General features: G+C 37.4%; 2 protein-coding genes and 1 pseudogene across 2 annotated transcripts; 1 reads left to right on the forward strand and 2 right to left on the reverse strand.

Annotated features, from left to right (window-relative positions):
• Positions 1 to 167: 167 nt before the first annotated feature.
• LOC133711523 (protein FAR1-RELATED SEQUENCE 1-like) lies at positions 168 to 737 on the reverse strand. The gene has a single exon (XM_062137631.1). The coding sequence runs from the start codon at positions 735 to 737 to the stop codon at positions 168 to 170; it is 570 nt and encodes a 189-aa protein (XP_061993615.1).
• Positions 738 to 843: 106 nt separating this feature from the next.
• On the reverse strand, positions 844 to 2,229 carry LOC133711524 (protein FAR1-RELATED SEQUENCE 5-like). The gene has a single exon (XM_062137632.1). It carries the CDS (start codon positions 2,227 to 2,229, stop codon positions 844 to 846), a length of 1,386 nt encoding a protein of 461 aa, XP_061993616.1.
• A 3,288-nt stretch (positions 2,230 to 5,517) lies between these two features.
• On the forward strand, positions 5,518 to 8,575 carry LOC133711525 (F-box/LRR-repeat protein 12-like; annotated as a pseudogene).
• Positions 8,576 to 11,841: the final 3,266 nt, after the last annotated feature.

Genomic DNA, 11,841 nt, shown 5'->3' on the forward strand with positions numbered 1-11,841 from the left:
TCATCTTCACTAAAATTTTCATTTGTATCAACATCAGCAGATCTAAAAGGGCAAAGGAAGGTATATATTTAGTGACAACAGTCACCAAACATTAACAACAAAACATGAAATATGTAAAATATGTATTCTTACTGATTGAGCAGTGGACAATTGCGTTTGTCATGGGTCTACCCATCTTTGCCACATCCATGACAATGTCTACCGGAACTGTTGCGTTTTCCATTTTCCTTCTCTTTTCCTCTCTTAATTCTTTTAGCCCTTCCTTTTGTCTTAACTTCATCTAGTTCTCTCAAATCAATCTGATGAGTTGAACTTGTTTTTGCACAAGGCTCCACACCTTCATTGCTATTATTGGCAAGTAGTGGCCTAATCTTCTCAATCAAAGAATCCATTGTTTCACGAAAAAATTGACTTGCTTCTTCACTTAAGACAACGCTATCAATTACATGTGAATATTGCTGGAACAGTATACCACGTTTTTCAAGTAAGGACTTCCTAACAGTTATCTCCATGTCAATCTTGTCCATCACCACCTCAGATCTTGCAGATTTTGTCCATCTCTTCAAAATGTATTGATCTGGCAATTTATGAACTTGATGTAACTTGTGTAAGTATGCTAGAACATGTCTACATGGGACTCCTGCACTCTCAAACAATTTGCAGCTACATGAGGCAAAATCTTTTGATTTGTCATACATAATGACTCGGGCTCTTCCATCCTCATGATCCTGACGCATAACCTTAAGTATACAATTAGTTTCATCCTCCTTTGTGACCTCAAGATTGTAACTGTAGCTCTCCCACAACTGATCTTGAAATATGTAATAGTACTTCCGTGTATAATTAAATAGCAGCCATTTGCTTTTCCATCTTAATGGGGCAATTAAATCTTGGCTTCTCATTGATGTCAATGTGATCTGAAATCAACTCCTCATGCCGTTTGTGTAAAAGACCCCGACTAAACTGAACCATGAAGTCCACTAGAGAATTTTTATGAGAAACATAATCCTTAAAAAAGGAATGCGCACTTTCTGCTCGTTGACTACTTGACATGCCAGCTGAGAAAATGTGGTTCATATAAGCCGGCACCCATCTAAACCGAAATTCATAAATTGATTGCAGCCACTTATGTCCACTTAATCCACTTTTTGCAAGAACTGATTTCCATTTGAAGTCAAACTCCTCTGCATTCTCAGATGAGTAAATGCAATTTCTGAATTCATCATAGTGATCTCTGAATTTGATTGCATCAAGCTTCTCAGAAAACTTTCTCAAGATATGCCAGCTACAATATCTGTGAAATGTGTCTGGGAGGACTTCAGAAATAGCTTTTTCCATGGATGGATCTTGATCAGTAAGGATCATTTTAGGAGGACCCCCTGGCATAGCATTCAAAAATTCTTTCAACAACCACACAAACGAAGCTGTAGTCTCATCACTTAAGAATGCAGCTCCAAACACAATTGTCTGACCATGGTTATTTATCCCCATCAATGGTGCAAAAATCAAACTATACCGATTGGTTTGGTATGTTGTGTCAAAGATAATCACATCACCATAAAACTTATACGACTGTCTCGAAATTGCATCATCCCAAAAACAATGAGTAATCCTATTTTCAACATCTGCCTTTATTGTGACAAAGAACCCGGAATTTTTTTCTTGCTCTAGCAGAAAGTAGTCATGCAACATTTCTCCATCATGCCCTTTTGTCTCTTTACGCTTATCCCTTTTAAGATTGTACAAATCTTGTTGTGTACAACCAATGTACTGAAATCCTCCTGCTTGCACTCCAAGAATGTCAAATTGCTGGTGTGTGGGTATGTTTACCATGGATAGTTGTTCCCATAATGATCTCTGAGCTTTAGTAAGTCGACGATTGGACTTCAGCAAGTGGAGTCTTTTTGGACTTGTCATAGGATGAGTGTGAGCTTCATCAAATATATTGACTACAAATCCACCAGACTTGTCTCTCACAACTATCATTCTCGCCTTACAGTCCTCCCTTACTACACCACGAATCCTTTTCTCATCACCAGTCAATTCAATCGGACTATTTCCTTGTCTATTGCAAAAAAACTCTTTCATTATAAACTCATTAGTTGCTCTACTCCTTTTACTGGAACCAATTCGTACAATAAACCCAGCTGCATATGCATATTTGGTATAAAAAAACATGTGCCTCTTCCCATGTTTTAAATTGCTGACCCTTGAAGGGTTTAAGCTCATTCCTTACTTGAGGATAGAAAGCTGAAGTAGAGACATTTTCTTCTGACGGAGGGATAGCTTGAATAGGTTCAGTTTCCATTTCCGCAGGTACAATAATCCCATTAGTCTCCATTTCTGCAGGTACAACCATCTTATTATCTGTCATATCTTCAGCTCTTCTATCAATTACAGAATGCCACAACACATATAGCAAAACTAAAAGTTTTCGTTAAACTAATGAATGCAAAGCCAATTTTAAATGAATGAATGCAAAGCCATTTTCTAATGAATGCAAAGCCGTTTTCAAATTGATGAATGCAAAGTCATGAAACTAAACACATGCAGCAGGACTAAAAAGGTAAATACAAATGTTAAAAGATCACAGACTTGAAAATATTGTGGGCCAATTGCAGCAACCACATCATTTTCAATGCAGCAACCACATCATTTTCAATGAGCTGCAAAGCTACATGGAGAAAGAGTGAAAGACATCACCATTACAGTTTGTTTTAAAAGAGAAATAAAGGCACATATAACAATTATAAATATGTCCTAGTTGATTCTTTCTCGTCCATAACTTCATGGATCTTCATTACTGGTTATCAAACAAGAGGTGAGTCAGGCGTGGGATCAGCTTAAATGAAGGTCCTATTTGATAAATAACTTTAAGAAGCAAAAGGTAGACCTCTTGAGCTTCATATCTGATATAAGGACATATTAACTCTACAAAATCAGGACCAGTGATTATTCAGTATATAAAGACAAAATCGCAGATGAACAGAACATCAAGAAATTCATGCTAACTAATAACTATAGTGTTCAAGCAGGAAGAAACACACAAACCATACCATCTGCAAATTATAAGAAAAATACAAGGACAAAATCTTTATAAAACATCACCAAACGTATCCTTGACTGAGAAACAAAAGGGCCTGATTTAACATTTGTATTTTCAAGTCTGTGATCTTTTAGAACTTGTTTCGAGCATAAGCTCATAGCACAGAACTTCAGCGATTAAAACATACAAAAGCCAAAGAGTTTCAGGTCCTCCATATTAATCAAATCAAATTCCCATATAAACTCAAAAAGTTTAATTCTTTTCAAATAGACAATCAAAGATAAAGAGTGAATTGATGACAAAAATTAGAACACCGAAATAACAAATGTGGATAAACTCATAAAATTGAGCATCAAACAAGCATCAGAACAGAGGTCCTTGTACATAATTGAAAAGAAATACCATAGCAGAAGAAGAGCCATACCGGATTTGTCTTAGAAAGTAAACATCAGGATACCATAAGCCTTTGTTTCTTCGACGCTCTCTATCTCTCTCTTGAGCGGACTGTTTGATCGTTCTCTCACTCCGCTTCCCGATCTTCTCTAAGCGCCAAATCGAAAGAATTGAGGATCCATTTTCGCGCCCGAGTTCAGGAATTGGGGTTAGATAAGGGTTAAATCATTGTTTATCACTGTTTACGGTCTGAGCCGTCCAAGCTCATTAAACCTGATCCAAGGGCTGGGAGCCTATCCCTCAAGTTGGCCAAAAATAGGTAGCCCTCATTGGAAGGGGGCTGTGTGTGTATATATATATATATATATATAGTCATTCACTCAGGAATGCCACTAATACCAACTATAGTTTGGAGTTAAATAAATACTCCCAAAACGATAAGGTAACTCTGTTCATAAATGAACATTGTGAGATTACTCACCTCTGAATCCCGCTGCGTCTTCTTACATAACCAAGATAACAAAATCACAGAATATCCATTTAAGACAACTTTGTCAAGTACCTAATCACATACGGTCTCATCTCAGTACACGAAACACAAAGCGATTAAAGTTCGAATCCCCGTTTGAACTAAAACCCTGAAAGTAACACCAATCGAGGCAGAACTTCATCCGAGACCATCCTAAGTCTCTGGAACACTCCTAGGATCAATATGTCAAAACGACAAGTCGATACAATGGTCGGATCCTCACGGATCGAAAACCGAGCGAATCGAAATCGATGAAAACTCTAACATGCATGCACATACGATCTCCAAATGCTACAAACCAAATATCAAAACGCTCGTATCGATAAGTAGATGATATGGGTGAAAGAACCTTCCCCAACCATAGAAGGACGCGCTGCCACAGGCGGCTACACGTGAGCCCCATGTGCCTCCAGATCAACCTCCAAACCAAGTCAATCCAACCGGTCAAAATGAAAATAATAATGAGAGGAACAACTTTCTTACCTGGAGCTAAGGCCAATTCGGCCTAGATCAAGCTCGAAAAATGTCAACCGTTGATCTTCAACTCGTGGAAGGCCACCACACTTTGAATCGAGCTTCAAGGTTGATATGGTTGTGATCTAGAGGAGGACAGCTTCAAAATGTGATATGTTTCAAGCCCAGCCCCGCCGGAATTGGAATTTCCAATCAAGGCAGCCACCTTGATCTCAAGCTTCGATCTGTCGTTTCCAGTGAGAATCGACAGAAACCAGACTGATAGGGAGGACGGCAAGGTAGCAGCGCCAAGTCTGGGCCGGTGGCAAGGCCAGAAGTGGCCGGATGGCAAAGAAAAAGTCAGGTCGTCAGGAGTAGTTTGATAACATGGAATTGTTGAAATTTTTTTTTGGCAAGGGAATTGTTGATATTGCAAATCAAATAATTGATGCATCTTTATTTAGTTGGCAATCAAGTATTTCTTCTTTTACCTTTAAATCAAATAATTGATGCAACTTTAAAAAATCAAATAATTGATGCAACTTTATTTAGTTGGCAATCAAGTTTTTCTTCTTTTACCTTTTAGCTATTGCAAGCTATACATATATATGGGCAATTTAGTTTGAATAAATTTCACAGCATATTTATTGCTTTTCTCATATGTATGGTCTAATAAGTCAAGTTGTACGGTAGACATTGCATTGATCAATTCTTTGTCTGCTGGATGCGGCTGGAATACGCCGGCGCTACCTTACTGCAGAGTGGGGCCGGAAGTGTGGGTTGTAGTTTAATCTGTTCTGATAGCATGACAATAGAAAGTAATAAATTCGTCGAGCAGAGGAAATGAAGGATATAAGAGAGATGCAGATAGATTTCGTTGATATGGAGCCATGGAGGAATGAATTGAACAAATTTTTGGCAAGAATCAAATCGGTGGAAACTGGAAAGCACAAAACGGCAGGAATCAACCACAGAGCTTTTTGTTGTCAGTAGGTTGAACGTTTGATCCTTATATTTTAATAGAGAAAATGGTCCTTACGGTACCCGCCTTTGTCTCTTTATAACTTTTGGTACCTCAGCTTTGAAAAATATCAATATGGTACCTGAGATTCTTGGCCCAATCGAGGATCGGTACATATCGCCGTTAGTTTCATTACGGAAGTTGTCAAGTGACAATTTTTTAAGGGTATTTTTGTCATTTTATGTCTTAATCCTCACTAATTCCAGTCATGTCCCAACTACCCCAATTAGCACCACCAGCAAGCTCTTTTCTCCTCCTCCACCACCACCAGTCCACCACTACCAGACAGAATACGACGAGGAAGAAGCAGTCAAGTACAATGAACCGAAAAGGAAATCGGAGCTGCCCAAAGTCAAGTTCTGCCAAAAGGGTAAGATTTTAGGGTCAAGAATAACAAGGTCTCCAAGTTTTTCCGGCAAACCCATCTTCTCATCTTCTTCCTCCTCGAACCCATCCAGGCCATGCCTTCAATCCCAGCTAGTCTCGAGTCCAAGAAGACCGAAAACCATCATCTATCATCACACAAAAGCTTCTATATATATCACCATGAATCCGGACAATTCCTACAAGCATTGACACTGTGATCTCCACTTCTTCCCCAACAGTATATGCGAATCTTCTCTTTCTGATTGTTCATAAATTCATCCTGAGCCAAACCCAGATAAGATCACAACTAAACACGATCCCAAACTCGATTATATAACCAAATTTGCAAACTTAAGCACCACCAATCCTGCTAAATTCCGAAAGAAACAGACTTTCCATAAGTGATCAACCAAGACCAATCTGCTACAGAAGCCAAAGGTCCAACCAATCCTGCTAAATTCGACAGAAACATTTAAAGCCAAGAGCTTTAGATAGCTTTTGAAGACCAGAGAGAGCAGAGCAGGGATGGGAATGGCATGAGTGAAAAAGGAAGCTTGAAGACCATAATTCCGACTCGAGCCGCAGCTTCTCTGCCTTGAGCCGCAAAGCCTCCCTCGTTTGCTCCATCCTCAGCAGCCACTCTGAGACGATTCGGAAGCTCGCGACGAGACCGGAAAGGCGCGCCGACTAGCCGTCCAAGCCGATGTTGGTGAATGTAAATTAGAGATAGAGCTTGGATGGATTTTTTGGAGCTTTTTGCTTGATCTATTGGTGTGGTGGTGCTTTTGATTGATTTCAGTTTTGGGTTGGTTTTATTTCTCAAAATTGTGGATCTTTGATCTAGAAAGAGGGAGAAAGAAGAACAGAGAGACACAGAGGAAAAGATTGCTTAGAAAAAAATTATTAATAAATTAATATATGAATTGATGATAATACACCCTTCAAAAATTGTCACTTGACAACTTCTGTAACGGAGGTAATGGCCATATGTATAGATCCTCGGTTGGGCCAAGAACCTCAGGTATCGTATTGATATTTTTCAAAGCTGAGGTACCAAAAGTTATAAGGAGGCAAAGACGGGGTACCGTACAGACCATTTTCTCATTGCAATAAAATGAAATATCATCATTCCCATTTGTTGGCACGTTGGTAAATTAAGTCGCTTAGCAACTACGTTCGACTGTTTAGGTCGTTCACATGCAAAGTATTTTTTTTATTTTATGGCTAGCATGCAATTTACTTAGTTTAATTATTTTTAAAATTCTTACATTATACTGATTTTATATATTTTTAGGGGAAATGATCATTTACTCAATTTTAGCTTAAAAATTGTCCACTTGCTCCACTAACAGTTTTTTAACCTCATTTACCCAAAACGCTCTAAGGGATTATTTCCTTAATACCCAATTAATTCTTTTTTTATTCTTTTTATTTATTTTTGAGACTTTTTTGCCCTCTCCTTCTTTCTCACTTAGAGAAAGAAGTCATCCTCCACCTTGCTGTGCTCCGGTGACCAGTGGCCGGGCGCCGACTCCGGCAACCGATGACCGGAATCTGGCTACCGGACTGGCGACCGGATTCCGGCGTTTGAATTTATTACCCCCTAATAATACCCAGTAACCATATTATGGAAAATTCTAGCATATGTTGACGTATGCCATACATCAAGTTTTTTGAATATTTTAGACCGTTAGATTTAATTAAAAGTTGAATATATCTAATGGTCAGAAATATTCAATAGTGGTGACCTGCTTACCAGGTAGCCTTTATAAACCTTTTTTTTTTTTTTTCTTTTTCAAAATTCTGAATTACATATCTACAATAAAATTAAAAAAAAAAAAAAAAACCCTAAATTGAAAAAGAAGAGAAGACGAGGAAAAGAGGAAGAACGACAGTTTGTTCATTACAAGTCATCAGCCTTTATCGCTGCCAAATTACTGATTCTGGGCTAGAAAGTTTGTCTAATTCTTGCTCAACTTTGAATCTTGTACTGCCATGCTATTTCTGACTCTGGTTTAAGGGATCTTTCACAGAGGTGTCGCCAGCTTCAGGCAGTTAGGATATCAAATTGTAAGGGTGCCACTGGTATTGGCTTTCAAGGTTGTTCCTCGACTTTAGCTTATGTAGAAGCTGAATCTTGCAAGCTTGCGCTAGAGGGCATTTCGGGAATCGTCAGTGGAGGTGGGATTGAATATTTGAACCTATCTGGTTTGATTTGGCGTAGTGGTGGAACTGGTTTGGGAACAATTGGAAGAGGGTTCGCCCTTAGGCTTAAGATTCTTAACCTCCGGATGTGTAGAACCGTTGGCGATGAGTCTATTGTAGCAATTGCGGAAGGTTGTCCACTACTTGAAGAATGGAACTTAGCACTGTGTCATGAGGTCAGGATAGTTGGGTGGTCTTCTATTGGGACAAACTGCAAAAGTTGGAAAAACTTCATGTGAATCGGTGTCGCAATCTATGTGATCGTGGTTTGGAGGCATTGCGAAATGGTTGCAAGCAGCTCTCTGTTCTGTACATGAACGGTTGTGTTAAGGTTACATCTACAGCAGTAGAGATATTCAAATGTTATAGGGGTGATGTTACTGTCGAGGTAGAAGAAAAGATGTGTATAGGGCCTAGCTGGTCATTATGTGTATGATTTATTTGACATGAAAATGTCAATATTCTCAAGACTTGCTTGAACATGTGTCTTTGAGTTAGTGCTTTGGTGATCAACAACCTGAGATTTTCACTTTACTTGCACTGATGATTGATGAAAGCAATAAGAGGGTGTTTGGTCTGATGGTTCTATATTTGTACATGTATTTCCAAGTCTAAATTTAATTGTCTCATTCAATTAGAGTTGTTTGTATGTGTTTTCTTGTCCTCTCTTTTTTTTTTTTTAATGTTTTTATTTTATTTTAGTAGTCTTTTGTTTCTCACTTTTTGTACAGTTCTACGTTAAGTTCATATGATTTTAAGAATATGCTCTAATATATATGAAGCTTTGACTAGCTTTAGTAGTCTTTTGGTCCTCTGTTTTACTCTATTAATTCCTAGTTGGATTTATATTGTTCTCTATGTTTTAAAATGGGATGGTTTCATCGTTTGTCAAGTTCTTTTTGTTTGTTTGGGCCTTTTGCTGTTTGTTTCTTTGGTCTGTTGGCTTTGTGTTTTTGTTATGTTGTTTGATGCCAGACGTATTCCACCTTCTATGTAAGGTTTGGAGTGTGTTTCTGGTTTCTTTGTACTGTTCTTGGTACAATAGATTGCTTTATATCCAAAAAAAAAATATTTCTGATGGTTTCAGCATTTGTCAAGCTGAGTGAGTTAGAAAATGTGCAGCTTCTATTTACATAAAGAAGTGAGGACTGTTGAGTGGATTAGTCAAAAAGGGAAAAGCTGATGAGTAATGGATGGATGAGCAATTGATTATGGTTTGTTAATACTTGGGTAATATTTTCTTTGTTTCAGGCATGCATGGATGGACCCAATTTGCAACGTGTCGGCTAGTTCTTGAATATCATATGCTTCACTCTTAACTGGGCTTGAGGGATACGGATCACTTTCACCATAACCAGCACTGTCAAAGAAGAGAAAATATACCCTTAACTCGTCAACGAGTTCTTGACCATAAATAGAACACAAGTTAACTTTTTTTTTTTCGCAGTGAATTAAACAGAACATAATGGGAGGGTTTCCACTTTTATCAAAGATGGGGTGAAACAGTAATGATGCAATGTACTAGAATGTAGCATGTAAAAATTGAGATGCGATGCAACTTCCAAATTGAGGTGATAGAAGACCAGAGAAGTTCGACATAAGTAATGAGAAACTAATAAACTAAAACTAGCTGAAAATTATATCATTGCACAAAACAGCTAGCTAGCCAAACCAAAAAGAGTAAAGATGTGCAAATCCAGTTCTTCTAGCTAGCATAACTACCTGGTACAAATCCAACCTCCAGATTTCACATCCGAGCCGCTAGTTGGGTTGCCGAACCCAAACGAAGACCCTCCTCCTCCGAGCCTTCCACCATTGAAAGCCCCAAATTCCAGTCCTCCTACTCCTCCTCCAGACTTGACATCTCCACATCGCTGACATGAATCGAGCCTCTGGAAGAAAAAGAAGAAAAACTAGTAGTGAAGTAACCTTGAGACAAAACCAATCCTTATGATGAGGAGAATGTGATGGTGAAGAGAAAAACTAGAAGGGAATATTGGTGAAGTAATGTGTTAGGGAGGGAACAAAGCCCCAACGGATTGTACATTACTGGAATTGGAGTTCGAATTATTCGGCTTCTGGCTCCGAGGATGACTAAGAGAGATTGAAAATTTTAGGGTTTGGGAATTCTGATTTGGGGGTTTTGGGGCTTCTTCGATTAGATTTATGTAAATTCAAAGACAAGAGAAACTAAGGATGGAGAGAATTGCAGCGGAGCGATGTTCAGGCAGCCATGGATCTGACAAGCTAGAATTTCAACTATGGACCAAGAAGAAAGAAGGAAGAAGGACGCCGGAAGAGAAAGGCAAATAGATCGAGAACCCCAATCCTCAGTTCGAAGAAAAAAAAAAAAAAACTTGATTAACCATGTTCGATATTCCAACCCGACTTATTGTAAAAAGTGGTAGTCAAGTTGTAATTAGTGTTAATATTTCACTATAACAAGTTTGAGAACCGTTTTACCAATAAAACAACGAATTGTGGTAAAAAGTGGTAATTTAGTTATAATAAGTGTTAATACTTCATTATTACAAGTTTTCAGAACCACTTTACTAATAAAACAACGAGTGTGTTGCTATAATAGTAAAACTTTATATATTTAAGTAAATTTGCAGTGAGTCCTTTATGGTGTAATAAGGTTGTCTATCTTGTAACTACTGTCCTTTATGAGTTATTTACTTATTTAACGATGTTTTTCCTGATTTTACGACAATTGAGGTCCAAAGTAGTAACTAAGGTTGTATTTATGGTAATTCTTTAATATTACAAGTTTGAGAACCATTTGACCGATGAGACAACGAATTGTTGTAGAAGTAGTAATCAAGCTCTTATTTGTGGTAATTTTTTATATTACAAGTCTGAGACCCATTTTACTAATGTGACAACGAATTGTTGTCAAAGTGGTAAAACTTTATGTATATGATGTAAATGAGGCGCGAATCCTTAATTGTGTATTAAAGTTCTATATTTTGTAATTTAATGCTTTTCTTGTGTAAATCTCATCATCCATGAGATAATTACTCGTTTGACTATGCATTTTACTATAAATTACAACAATTGAGGTATAACGTTGTAATTATGGTTGTTTTTATGATAATTACTTGAAATGTAATTCTTTTACAAAAAAAAACGATCATTTTACCACTGCTACAACAAATGTTTCGTTTATATGGTAAATAATCATGTTAGACCTAAAACTTTTCAAGTCCTTATTCTTGTAATCCAGTTGTTCTTTTTGTAACTAGAGTCCTTTTTTTTGTAAATTATATCATCGATGAGACATTTTACAACAAACAACCACATTGGACGTATTTAGTGATAATTATAGTTGTAATCAAAGTAATTACTACATTTACGATCTTCATTACAAGTTTTTGAACGATTTACATATAAAACAATAAATGAATACTTAGTATGATAATTTTTTATTTTTTTTAGTACACATGTCAAATTATAAGTGGATAACCTGTTGACCTGTGCAACAGGTTTCACCAACTAATTTAATTTAATATATATTTATTAAAAAGTTGATGTATGACAAACATCAACACACCTTAGACTTCCCCCCATATTATTGCCCCCCAGTAATCATATTATTGTCCCCCCCCCCAATAATCATATTATTGCCTCCCAAAATCATATTATTGTCGTCCAGTGAATTGTATAAACTCCCAAAACTAAAATGAATACACTACAGACACAATTGATCAATTTATATGCATATTATTGCTCCCCAATACCCATATTATTGCCTCCCAAAATCATATTATTACCGTCCAATGAATTGTATAAACTCCCAAAACCAAAATGAATACACTACAGGCACAA

This window comes from Rosa rugosa, chromosome 5, assembly GCF_958449725.1.
Source record: "Rosa rugosa chromosome 5, drRosRugo1.1, whole genome shotgun sequence".
Classification (NCBI taxonomy): Eukaryota; Viridiplantae; Streptophyta; class Magnoliopsida; order Rosales; family Rosaceae; genus Rosa; species Rosa rugosa.

Excerpts from the sequence above, each read along its gene's own strand:
- LOC133711524 (XM_062137632.1), bottom strand. The coding sequence starts at position 2,229 with ATGAGCTTAAACCCTTCAAGGGTCAGCAATTTAAAACATGGGAAGAGG.
- LOC133711523 (XM_062137631.1), bottom strand. The coding sequence starts at position 737 with ATGCGTCAGGATCATGAGGATGGAAGAGCCCGAGTCATTATGTATGAC.